Below are 14,097 nucleotides of genomic sequence, written 5' to 3' on the forward strand. Positions count from 1 at the left end.
GTGTGGGACCCATGGGCTGCAGGGGGACAGCCTGCTCCACCAGGGGCCTCTCCACAGGCCGCAGGGGAACTTCTGCTCGGTTCCTGGAGCACCTCCTGCCCTCCTTCTGCACTGACCCTGGGGTCTGCAGGGCTGGTTCTCACTCCTCACTCTCACTGCTGCTGTAGTACTGCATTTTTTTTTCCCCTTTCTTCAATCTGCTCTCACAGAGGTGCAAACAACATCGCTTATTGGCTTGGCTCTGGCCAGTGGTGAGTACTTTTGGAGCCATCTGAAACTGGGCCTTTATCTAACATGAGGCAGGTTCTGGATTCTTCTCACAGAAGCCACCCCTGAAACCCAAAACCTTGCCATGTAAATCCAATATGCTTGGATGCTTTCCTTATTTAATAGTCAGAAATCCCAGGGGAATATTAAAATAAAATGGAACTGAAACATTTTAAGTTAAATATACTTGCATAAAGTTACCTTCTGAAAGTTGTAGTAAAGTAAAGATCACCAAAAGCTAACACCATTGGTTTGATTGTCTCAGTAGAGAACCGACCAGGGCTTATACAGCCGAGGGAAACCTGAGTTTCATTCACATCTCTGGACCTGGATGTTAAGTGGTACCAGCATCACATATGGTTGTACTGGCTACTTGCACAGTCTTCAGAAAGAGCAGCACACTCAAAAGCATACTACTCTAAAAGGAAATTCATAGATTGCTTCCCTGATATATCATCCTTCTAGTTTGGCATACAGTATAGTTACAAGAACCTCCTTTTAAGCAAGAACAGCTGCTGCTGTTTCTTCTGACATACCAATTAGTATGGTGCAGTGGGTACAGTATAAATAAATGGGAGGATGCTAAACCCTTCTGTGCTTGTTTATATGCAGTGCTGTCTCTGTACAGTTGGGAAAGCTGAATCCCATGATGTCCTTTGCTCGTGCTGATCTAAATTAGACAGGAGAAAATGTCCTTACTCTCCTTTTATACTGTTGTTCTGCTTTACCGTGATAGTTTCTGCCATCCAGCATCATCTTATGTCAGACAGATTCTCCCACTCACCAATAAACATGCGAATGACAGCGATGACTGCTCTTGTACTTTGAGAGCAACAGAAAAAAAAAAAAAGTCCTTTCTTTCTTCTTGTTTTGGAACTACTTCAGAGTAACTCCACAAAACTGAATTACAATGATCCAGGATTTCATTAGTACAAGCAATATGAGGATCAGGTGTAAAAAGTACTGGATGGCTTAGAAATAATGCCTTTCCATAACAGGAGTTCTGCTTGAGATACTGCCTAAAAGGGCTTGACATTGTAGCTGCCAAAACCTCCGAGTTGTATGATACTTTAAATAGTAGTAAAAGTATAAGAGCCTTTAAAGTGGGGTGGCACTTGCACATCCTCCCTTGATGTACACCTCAAAACGATCATCTCTTTTTGCTCCCCACAGGGGCCGTGGGGGTGCGATTCCTCCACCCCCACCTGGACGAGGTGCCCAAGCCCCCAGAGGAACACCAGTGACACGGGGAGCACTTCCCGTCCCACCAGTAGCGAGGGGCGTTCCTACCCCTCGAGCAAGGGGTGCCCCAGCAGTCCCAGGCTACAGACCACCCCCGCCACCTGCACATGAGGCATATGAAGAATATGTAAGTAACTGCATGCATTAATAACAAATGTAAACCAAAGTGGTGAAGTTTGTGTACTTCTGAAGTTGGAGACTCTAGTCCAAAAATTCCTCTGTCTCTACTGTGTACCTCCTGCTGGTGAATTACAACCTAGGTGATATAATGCATTTACAGAGTTTTTCACAGCTTAGTTTTGGATATGAGAAGGTCATGCTGGTTAGCTCTCACTATATCATGTAAAAGCAACACAGACTATAATGTAGTCTAAAGACAGTATTATAGTTGAAAATCACTGTTTACTGTAGGCAAGTTCTTAGGAATAACAAATTATATCCTTTGTGAGAAACTAAGATTTTTATTTTGTTCTTCTGAATCCTTCTTATTGCATAAATATATATACATGTATATTTATTTGTACTCATAGTTGTGTTACAGATACATAACAGAAACTCACTTAATTTTCATATAAACTGATATAATAATGCATATTTAGCAAGGAGCAATATTAACTGTCACCTTTCCTTATGAGGTGTTAAAAGTAATTGTGCTGTAAACATCAAAGCTTTCAAGCCATCCTTATTAATGTTCCCTTCCTGCAACTATCACCATAACAACAGATATTCAAGTAGAGGAGAAGGTACCATCAAATATAGTGTCTGACTTTTTCCTGAAGTAGCAAATCCAAAGGTAAGATGAACGTCCTGTCCACTCTGTAATTCTGTCACTATTGAGAGAATGCAATTTTATTCAATTAGTGGTTTTCCTGGAACAAAAGAAATTGAAATAGAAATTTCTGACTGTTGGTAAAGCTTTACCCATCTATATTTGTAGAATATGGGTTAGATCACGGCTACTTCAAATCAAGGGCACACATTCTGTCAATGACAAAAATCACAACTGAAAAACAGCTGCAAAAAAGGAGGCAAATTAAGTCACTCTCCGTTATTATTTGTCTCAACATAGTTACCATCTTTAAATGAGTATAAAGCGCTTCTTAAAATAAAAGGAATTTTAAAAAGTATACCTCTCATTTACAGATAATATAATAATACAGATAACCTGTTGGTTGCAAAATGTATAAGATCTTCCTGTTCTGTGCACAACTGTATCTTTTGCTAATCTACACGACAAGTTTCAAAACAGGATCCTTGTAATTTAAGATTATTATGAATGAAGAAAACCTTTTTTTTTTTAATCTACAGTACTGCTAGATGTCCTAGGGTATTAAGCAAATTTCAGGAAACATATCTTAGGCATTTTCTGGATGGCAAATATACAGAAAGCAGCAGTTGAGGCAGCTGGATTACAGAAAGTTAGGAAACCATTCAGCCAGTTCCACGTTGTTTTTACTCTCAGGAACACCAAATATACTCAAAATTAAAAGTTAATTTATGTTATAATAGAGTATTCCAATAAAAACTGACAAACACATTTGTGTTTCCACTTTGCTTACCTACATGATAGCAAGCATCTTGCCTTTTGGAGATCCTTCAGTCTCCTATGTCCTATCAAAATCTATATTCCCAGCAGGCTTTCTCAGACTTCTTGTCATCCAACAGTTTGCAATGAAAATCTCTCTTCACAATTTGAAGAGACTTGTGAGCATAATCCAAATACATGCTGCTATGTTATGGACTGAAATAATAATTAAAGTTCTGTTGGTGTGCAGGTAGAAGGAAAAGTTCAGTGTGAATTTGTAAATTTTTAAAAAAATATATATATTTTAGGGGAAATATTTTGAATTTTGAACAAAGTAATCAACACAGTTTTTCTTCCTACACAATTTGCAATTGCACCACATATCTGTCTGTATGCTTAAACCAAGCGAATCTATTTGTTGACCAGCCACAAATGTCATGTGTAATTGTTGTTCTTTCACACTCAATCCTAGAGATGAAAAACTAATTTACAGTGAATAATTTATCCAATTTACTTTGTCTCATTTTCTGCTTGTAGGCAACTCACAAGCATATTACAATTTCTTTATGTGTTTATGTCTTTCATTTTTGAGTACAGTATTCCTCTACAAATTTTGCATAGTATATGTAAGCACCTTTTGTTTGATTAGTTGTGCATATGAATGCAGTGTCATTGATTGTCAGTATCCATATACAGTCATTTGAATGCTGAGTTGAAAGTGAACTCAAGAAATAGAATATGATGGCTGCAGCAGATTTTTTAAATGTTTCCTGAAAAAAAAAATCTTGATATTTTCTCAGTTCTGTGAATCAGAGATTGTATTGACTTTTTGACCTTGAAACAATGAACCGTCCAAATCATTTTGGATAAGCATTTAAAAGTTTGGATCATTCCTCTGTAATTATTTAATATTTTGCATTTTCTTAATGGCCTTTGGAGAGTCCATAAAACAAAATGCCTAAAGGTTTCTCAAGAAAAGTGAATTTTGTTGCTGTGATGAATGTATTCATGTTCAACATTTTTAATGTAAAGCTTAACCAAAAGAAAATAATTCTGAACAACCCTCTGAAGAGATGGAGGCTAGACAGGGAGGTGTCCACTTGGGCAGCCCTTGGGCAATGTGCCACACTTCAAGCCTTTTTCTTTACTTGCTTTTGAAACAGATATGTAGCTTTTATTGCGTCTAGCTTAATTTATTTGAGAAACTTCTGAAGATCACCTACAGGAAGAGGAGGTACAGGTATCAAAAAGCACATGCAAAGAAAAGTAATGCTTACTACTTGACCTTCCCTTGCCTTAAAAACAGTTCATTGTATGTGAATTTGGATGGAGAGCTTAATGAATAACTGGTGTGCAGCTTCTGGGATCAGAGAGGTTGTCATGGGTTTGTAACATGGTGAGTCAGAGTACTCTTCAAAGTGCCGAACCTCAGTTCAGTGCAACTACCTGTACTATGTGCTCTGTTTAAGATGTTCACTAGAGTGCAGTTTGGAGCAGAAGCTTGAACTGGTCAACATGAACTTTCCTCAGAAGAAGCTTATTTCACAAAGCTGAACTTGACCCTTTGTCATTACCCTCTGGGACAGTTTTATATCCCTAATCCACAAGCGCTGCCATACTGAAGATGTCCCTAGAGGCTGAAAAGGGTTCAAACCTGATAAGAAAACACAGCCTTCTGAACCTCGGGTTCTATTTTTGTTGCTGTTTTTTGTTTGTTTGTTTTTCATTTGCTTGTTTACTGGAAACCACACAGTGTGGTTGCCCATTAAATGCATTATGGATCATACTCAGGATCCCTCCACAAATACAGTACACAAATTAATTTGAATTATTGCTTAAGCCTTCTTTCCAAGTCTAGTAATATATGCCACCACCAGTTGGCAGCAATGGCTCAGTCTAGAACTTTTCAGGAGTACTGATTTACTACTGAGCTCCACTGTTACTCAAAGGGTCCTGAAGGTAATATTAGAGAGAGCAGCAATGCCAGCAGGTTTTAATGAAAAAATGGCTGTTTGAAATTTGTCAAATTCAGTTTTTAAATTATGTTCACATTCTAAATTTCATAAGACAGCAATGTTTTGAGTAGGGAGAATGGTACTGGAATTGCGTTTTAATTGCTTCTTCTAGACTTACATCTTATGCAGTTGTGGTTTGAAGTATTAGTTTTGCCTATGAGACAGCTGATGTCTGATCTACAAATCCTATGATGTTTCTGTATCACTGCACCAAGATAGGAGATAGTAAATAAAAATGAGTTCAGACATTGTTTCAGCCCTGCATCATCACCTTATTGACAAGGCCAATGAGAAGATTGATTTTGTGCCGTTTTTTCATTACAGTTGTTAAGATTTGTTTGGTTGAACATCTACTTTTATCAGCTACTTGAAATATAGCAAGGAAAATTAACACTGTTATCATCTTTACAAATTGGGGGAGAACTTCTGGAGCCTTTTTTTCAGCAAGAGTAAGCAATTTTAAAGGCTAAACTCCTATTGGCAACTTCAGAGACAGCAAAAGGATGATAGACATGACTGATGGTGACTGATGATAGACAGTAGTGTGGCAGAGAGTAGTGCTTGAATAGATATTCCACTAGAAGGAACATCCTACTGAAGAAATAAAGACCCAGACTTTTTCACTCAAGTTAACAGCAAAATATTTAAAGGGTGCTTAGCCCAAATATAAACCAAAAATACAGTTGCTTTCTGGTCACGCTTTGGAATTGATTTGACTCTGGAGTTGTATTTCTGTCTTCCTAATCTGAATGAGCTGTGATAAAAACAGTGATGTTTTTCCTTACTTTTTAAGAGCTTTTGTAAACCTTTTTAAGAGGTCTAATGCAAGTATAGAAATGACCTAGCATTTGTTTCCTTATTCCAGATGCAAATAGTTACAAAACAGAATAAATTTTATACTAAAACACACAAAATTTTAAATTTTACTTGCACTTTCCTTCCTGGATGAGGAAGGGGAGGACTTCATTCCTGGATGAGAAAGGGGAGGACTTCCAAGTCGCTATGGCATGGTCCTAAGGAAATTAGAGTAACTTGTAATTTAAGTTAATGTTAATATTTCTAGTAATACAAATTTGCTTTACTAGACATTTATGGACTGCTTTAAATAAAATGAAAACCAAAGTGAATATGCCAAATTTCCAGCAAATAAGATGGAATATTGTAATTCTATGCAATACTTTCTTATATTAAATATTCAAGAATTTTCTGCAGTGCCTTGCACACAAAGCTACTCATCTTAATATGAATACCTAGATGAGGGTCTCGTATTTACAAGGAAATATATAATTTTTTTTGTAAGATATATGCCAATCTGTCAAGAGCCTGAGAAACTGGTGCAGCTCCTATGTGTAGGACAGCCAGATGAAAGAGCAATTTTAAACGCCTCTGATTTTACTGATCAAACTGGCCAAAAACAGCTTCTGGTTATCTTCTGGAATAGTGAAGAGCAACTCTTTTACAAAGTCACTGGAAAAGAACCACACAATAAGATAGACAGTGTTTTTAATGTCATGCTGTTCTTCTCATTTCAAGCTATTTAAAATGAAAGCAAATGTCACACTAAGCTGTTCATTCTAAATGAACAAAAAAAAAAGTAAATGGTTATTTACTTTTTTCAATAGTTTTCAAACAATCTGAAACAACTGTGCTCACGTTTTCCCAGTGCCAACCTAGATAATGAAAAGACTGCCAATAAGAGGCATTTTGTCACACTTCAGCATTTTTAAAAGAATAATCAACATCTACATGTGACTACAATCCCCAAAATTGTGCTTGTGGATGCTTTGCTTAATATTTTAAACTAGAAATCTTAGGGCTTTTAAATCCATTCTATCTGCTACTTTGAATGCAGATGGAAACTGTGTATAAAGACCTGCACTTCTGCTTCATGGCATGTTTGTGCCTGTATTAGTGCTTCGATGAATATGTTAAAGTGAGCAATTGGTACTTGATTCTGCTACTTTTAAAGTCAATTCCTATAATCCCAGCAGGCCATTCTCAGTGAGAGTGAGAGCGGGACAACTAAGGAGACTTATTCTAAATCTTAAAACACTGAAATACGTTGGATATCATTACATTCAAAGGGGATTTTTTTTTTTCTGAATTGGTATTTCTAAGTTTTAAGATGGGCCATTTATTTATTCTGTGGCCCTTTTACATGAAAAAGAATCAGTTAAGAATGTACTGGGACTAAAGATCATTTGAATAAAGAATAAAGCTGGAATTATAGACATGGGAATCTGCATGGCAGAATGACATATTGATTAAATATGATTGATTACCTAATTATGCCCAACACACTTAGGATAAGAGCTAAACTATATTCAACTTACATCTGCTGTGACTTGAAAAATCAAATTTTATTTTTACTATAATGGTGATAATCAGGACAATGTCTGTATTATCTGAAAGATTCTGTTGGGCTTTAAAAGAATCCTGTGAATGATCGTCTCATGAAGGCAGAGTGGATTTTTCTATTAGTTATTCAAACTTTGGAAAATTTAATACATTGATAATATAAAAATATCTATTTGTAAGAACAAAAATCACAGTCAGCATTAAACCTTCAGTGTCTGAGAACCTGCGGTTTCGCTTACCTGTGCAAAGCGTAATTTGGTTCATATTATTATAGATGATATTTAAACAAAAAATGCTTACACCTTGCAACCATGTCCTGAAACAACACATCAATAAATGCGAATATTGCTTTCAAACTCATCACTGATATGAATTTCTCAAAAATTGACAATGTGCTGTAAAGTAGACTTTTATTATATGTCTTTCTTGCTTTGAATTGATTTGGTTTGTTTTGATTGTAAAAAATACATTTATTCAATGGACTAAACTTTACTTATAAAATACAGAGAAGTATTAACATCTACTTATAAATGCTTCAGAAAGATTTTGTGAAGAAACTTTTATGTTGTCCTCTCCATGCTCTTCTAGCTTTGCAAAAATAATTAGCTCCTTGATATTAGTTATCAAGTTTTCTGTTCAAAAATGTTTTCTTTGCTAGACAGAGTATAAAAGAAAATGCTGATGCAGCTGTACGTGTTTTAGTGTTATACATGATGTTAATACAACTACAACCTAATAAATATTTATATTTGTTATACAGAGATCTAAGTGAAGGGCATCTCTCAAATGATCATCCAGCTTTCAGATGGTCCTTAAATATTCATAGTGTATGCTGTTATATTCATAAGGTACTACATAAAAAATATATGGAGTATTCTCCATAGATACAGAATTTGTCTGTATTATGCAGTGGACCATTTGATCATTAAACAGTGTGATTGTTCAGGAGCCTGTTGCTAAAAATATTGGTCTACTATCTCATGTATATGTCGCACTTTATCACTTGGTTATTTGTCTGATGGAGAACAGTGTTGGCTGGTACAGAATGATTCCATAGACATTCACTGGCTAAATTTGATTGTGTGACTGCATCTCCACCCATGTTTTCATTTTTATGACAGGTTGCGAAGGTGAGTTATAAGTATGTATTTTGTACAAATTCATAGAAACTTAGAAGATTCCTTTTAAAGAATTGGGGCAAATCCAATTTAACTAGAGTTGTTGAGAGTTCAGTTATTGTGTGAATTCAGCAATGATGGAAAGCCATGTTTTTTTTCTTTCACTTCTCAGAATATCTTATCCAGATTTAGTCCATTGAGGTACTATAATGTTAAATTTTTTGGACTGCAAGACTTTTGGACTGCAAGGTTCATCATAACTGGGGAGTTTCTTAGGAGCCAGGCATACATATAAATTCTGTGTTAATGAGAAATTTTCAGTGCAAGCTTCCATTTCTTGCAGACTGGTAAGCAAAGAAACTTCAGCTGTTCCAGACAATTAGAGAAGCCTTTAGTTCGGGTTTCAGGAAAGGCACTGGCTGACAAGATGGCACTTAACATCATCACACCAGCATTGCCCCCAGCATACCAGTCTTACTCATGTATACTAGCATGGTTTTGCAGTAAACACAGATTAGTGACTCTTTATTATAGTAGATAAACAGAGTGCTCTGTATATCAGTAGACCACATGTATAGCTAACAGTACTACTGTTTTGTGTATTATATTTATTTATAAGGGATTTTCACTATAGCTAAAACATAAGCTTTATTCATACAGTAAAGTGCACAGTTTAGGAACCATATTATATTAAATTCAATCTTTTACAGACTGTTCCAAAATATTATTTTTTTATCCTACTATTTTAAGGGCAGGTATTTAAAAATACTTTCAGTTGCATAAAGCTTTCATCAGCGTTCATCAGTTTTCTTCTTTTCCGTATTTCCATGACATTGTCATCTTGCAAAAGAATACTTCTGTATGAAACTGCAGTGATACCTATTTAGCAACTGCACTTAAAATCAAAGATAAACATTACAGAGCAGTTTTATTTCATTTTCTGGCTGATGGGCCTCTTAGACAGTTGCTTCTATCCATTCACTTAATGTTTACTCAGGATAATTGAAAAAGAGGATTTCTATTTGGTACAATAAAAGGCCTGAAAAGTAGTCTTATATGCCTGTAACCTTTTTTTTCCTCTCAATATGTTCAGTGCATTTGCAACTCTCAATTTCAGTTACACACAGGAAGAAAGAGGTTTGTGCTAGGTGAATTATCTCATGTACTTGGATGCAGAAGCACTTGTTCAGCAGTATGACTGTTCTTTCTGGTTATTTAAGGAAGGCTGAGATACATACCTTAGATTTTCACATACATAAGTATGTATTTATATACCTTGTGGGTATACTGGTATAGACAAAGCTTGCTCAAGCTGTGCCATGGATGCAGATCATCTGCAGGCACATGGCAGCAATTTCTTCCCCTGAGGCAGGATGTGAATGTCCCATTATTGAGTACTGTTGGAAGGAGAAAATTGTATGACTCTACAACTTCCTTAGTATTTTCAGTAAATTATTGCTTGAGTATAGAGATGCATGCTTACATTCTGATAACCACATGCATATATGTTATCTCTAGCTATAGCCCAAAAAAATATGGTCTACTTCTTCCAGCAGTCCATGTAAGGACTTAATATTGTGCAGAGCTCCTCTGTAGCCTACAATATAAATGAGTAACTGAATAAGGATCAGTCTGAAAGATTTGAGAAAAACAAATAAATAAATAAATCATATAATTTCTAATTATACATTCTGGGGGAAGAAAATATTTATCTGCTTTTTCTTTACATTTGTGCTGTAGAAATTTGTTTCTCAGCTTTCTTCCATAGGTCAATGATTAGACCCAAGTAAGGATTCTCAGTATGCTCTTGTTTGAGGCCAGACTGGTGCCACCTAACCACAGGAGCAAAATCGTAGCTCTGTCTTAGAAAACTAGACCGTCAGGATTCTGAAAAGCTGGTGCAGACCTACTCTAGAAAAAGAGCATTTCATTGTAACTAATTATTGTTTTGGAAGACATAGTGAACAGTAAATAACCATGATGCTCATTAGTATCTATAATGTCATTATATATTTGAGACAGGAATAATCAAATGAAACTAAGGAAAATTAAATTGGTTATTTCTACTTCCATTAACTTATGTGAAATGGTTAGACCACTCTGAGCAGAGAGTGGTGGACATATCCTGGGACTCTTAAAAGTAGTAGGAAAAAAGATATCAGCATATATTTAAAAGACTAGTTTCACCTGTGTGACCAGATGGGCTGGATGGAGTACAATTTGTCTTTTCTTCCAGCTTTAATTTCTTTAGAAAAGGTGGTATTAAAGTGACAATATATGCTCATTTTTAAAACAATTGGATCAGTTATATTTAATCAAAGATGAAGAGTTAGTGTATCTCTCTGAAAAGTAGCAAAAATGTTGAAAATATTGATCTTGTTATGAAACTCAGCACCTTAAGTTTGACCTAGAGGGCTCTTAGGGTGTATAGCAATCACCAGAAGAGGGTGATGCAGTATAGTGGCTCCAGGACAATAAAGTGGCTGGCTAGAGATGAAAAATGGTCTTTCTCCATACAGATCTGTGTTGGCTTCTTTGTTTGTTTCTTTGTTTGTTTTCCCAATGAAATTATGCTTGCCTGCCTTTTAATAGCTTCTACAATCATTATAAGTGCTGTTACTCATAGATGTCTAATAGGTCTCTTTGACTAGCTGCTGTTGTTTTCTAGCTCTTGTCAATATCATATAAAAATGTCTGGAATGTAACATCTGAAATCATATTCAGTATATCTGATAAGTGAAATTAGGTAGGCAAGCACTACTTATGTATTAGTATCTTAAGAATACATAAGTATCCTGAGGACGCTCTTGCAAACAGACATTTACTACCCTATGAAATACAATAAAACTGAATGTAAAGATTTCTGAAGTGCAGCATATCTTTCCGAGTGGAGTACCTAACATTACATATCAGTTCCTATCAAGGTGCTTTACCTGTCTTGGTGGTTAAAATGTTAAAATGTATGCTTATTTGTTTTAATACAAATCTAATTTTAATAATAGATCTTTCCATTTTCATTACCTGTTTCATGTAGTAGCTAAAAATGGTTTATGAGCAAGATTTGGTTTGGTTTGCTTTGCTTTTATTGTCAAAATTGCTCAGATATGTAAAACTTGTTGTTTAAAATTGATTTAATAATCAATGATAATAAAAGAATAAGTATTTTTAAACTGAAACAGAATTTTGGAAATTGGGATTTCCAAGCATTTTTAACAGAAAAACATTAGTTATCTGAACAGAATGCAAATTTTATCTTTGTCATGCAGAAAATTCCTAATAAAAAAACAGTCTGTAGTAAGCTGTTAAAGATTTTACTCTGGTCTGTTGCAAGTCTGTTGTAATTAAAATATCAAAATTTAAAGTTCTAATGAAAAGATATTGTAAACAAATAAAAGGAAGTCAAGGTTGTGCAGATCAGGCTGCAGAGGAAAGGCAGAGAGAATGTATTTCACTACAAGTTAAATTTTGTCAAATTTCAATGTGGACATTGTAGCTGACAGAAAAAGAATAATACACTTTTAAAAAGCAGAGAATCACTGAAACACAAATGATAGCTCTGAGTGCATCTGTCAAATAAATTAGAAGCCACAATGCTTTTGCTTTTTCACGTTCCTGGAACAGCCCTTTCACTTTATTCCAAGGCCACCCTACATGCAAACACCCTAAACAAAACCCCAGAGCTCTTCTAACTGATTTCTACTGAGGGACCTGTAGGTTGTTATTTTGGAAAAATAATAATAATAATAATAAAATATAAAAAAAAAAAAAACACAGCTGAGTAGCCACAGAGCAGCAAAAGGAAAAAATGTATATATTTTTTTCATTGTCTTTTATTCATTTCACTCATGCTTCCTTTGTTTATTTTCTAAGGAGTAAGAAATCTCTCTGATGCAACTAATTTGTCTTGTGTTTGAATGTCTGGCGTTTTGTGTAGTACTGGAGTATAATTACAAGTAAGGTTAATACAACCGTTTCAGCCGCAGTCGTAAACTGTGTGGCTGAATCAGTGGTTACTATGTATATGTATATATTTCCATGCAAAGTGCCATATGAAAAGAAGTGAATTTTTTCCTCCTGCAGAATGGGTTGTATCCCAGTATAGGGGTATATATGATCTATAAGTTGCCTAGTCCTTATTGTCCCTAAGAATGAATATTCAAAGAAATAAATACTAGGCTTTTAGAGATAAGGATAATCTGCATTTTATGTTGGCAGATGATCATACAAGTCTGTATTACATCTCCTGAGTGGAGTTTAGAAGAATAAGCAATGTCAAAAACCAAGAATGCATCATTGTAAAATCAGAGTAGCTCTTCTGAAAAAAAAATAGATGGAGATCAAAGTGAACAGTTGTATTGCTAGGTGGAAAATCAGGTATTCCCAGAAAATTACTGCTGAATGGGCTGAAGCAAGTTTTGGTACCCACAAGATACTTAGGCCAGCAGACGCCCTAAAGTGTTACTGTATCATCTTACTCTTCTGAAACTTCTAAAACTTCTAGAGATTTAAAAACCTCAGCCAGTTGGAAGGCAATTTTCAGGCCGTAAGGAATCAACAATCCAATTGGCAGCCGGTCACAAGTGGCATTCCCCAGGGCTCAGTATCAGGGCCAGTTTTGTTCACATTTTTATCAATGATCTGGATGAGAGGATCAAGTGCACCCAAAGTTTGCAGATGATACCAAGTTAGGTGGGACTTGATCTGCTTGAGGGTAGGAAGGCTTTGCAGAGGTATCTGGATAGGCTGGATCAGTGGTCTGAGTCCAACCATAAAACATTCAGTGAGGCTAAGTTCTGGGTCCTGCACTTGGTTCATGACAACCCCATGCAGCGTATAGGCTTGGGGAAGAGTGACTGGAAGCACGCCCAGGTGGGCAAGAAGGCCAACAGCATCCTGGCTTGTATTAACAATAGTATGGCCAACACTATGATTGTCCCCTTATACACAGCACTGATGAGACCGCACCTCAAATACTGTCTTCAGTTTTGGCCCCTCACTGTCCCTACAAGAAGGATATTGAGTTTCTCAAGTATGTGCAGAGAGGAGCAGGGAGGCTGATGAAGGGAATAGAAAGCAAGAGTTATGAGGAGTGGCTGAGGGAACTGTGGTTGTTTAGTCTAGGGAAGTGAAGGGTGAGGGCAGATCTTATTGCTCTTTACCTGAAAGGAGGTTGCAATGAGGAGGATGTCACTCTCTTTTCTCAGGTGACAAGTGATAGGATGTGAGGAAATGGTCTCAAGTTGCACCAGAGGAGACTTAGATTGAAAATCAGGAATACTTAATTCATGGAGAGGGTGGCCAAGCGTTGGAATGGGCTGCCCAGAGAAGTGATGGAGTCCCCATCCCAGGAGGTATTTAAGAGACATGTGGACATAGCACTAAGGGACATGGTTTAGTGATGGGACTCAGTAGGTCAGGTTGATGGCTGGACCTGGAATTATTGAAGGTCTTTGCCAACCTAAATGATTCTCTGATTTTATGAACAAGGAATTAATGTAAAATAGGTGGCCAAGAAGGCTGACAGCATCCTGACTTGTATCAGAAATAGTGTAGACAGCAGGACCAGGGAGGT

The 14,097-nt window shown here is 36.3% G+C and overlaps 1 protein-coding gene across 7 annotated transcripts in view; it reads left to right on the forward strand.

Moving 5' to 3' along the window:
- Window positions 1-14,097, forward strand: part of KHDRBS2 (KH RNA binding domain containing, signal transduction associated 2) — a 378,776-nt gene that overhangs the window by 235,199 nt on the left and 129,480 nt on the right. For all 7 annotated transcript variants that reach the window (XM_080584879.1, XM_080584878.1, XM_080584882.1 and 4 more), the window contains exon 6: window positions 1,441-1,636. In XM_080584879.1, coding sequence (XP_080441005.1) covers window positions 1,441-1,636 — 196 coding nt within the window. The remainder of the gene's footprint in view (window positions 1-1,440; window positions 1,637-14,097) is intronic.

The sequence above is a fragment of the Anser brachyrhynchus genome (genome assembly GCF_964034855.1).
Source record: "Anser brachyrhynchus genome assembly, chromosome: 3".
In the NCBI taxonomy this organism is placed as follows: Eukaryota; Metazoa; Chordata; class Aves; order Anseriformes; family Anatidae; genus Anser; species Anser brachyrhynchus.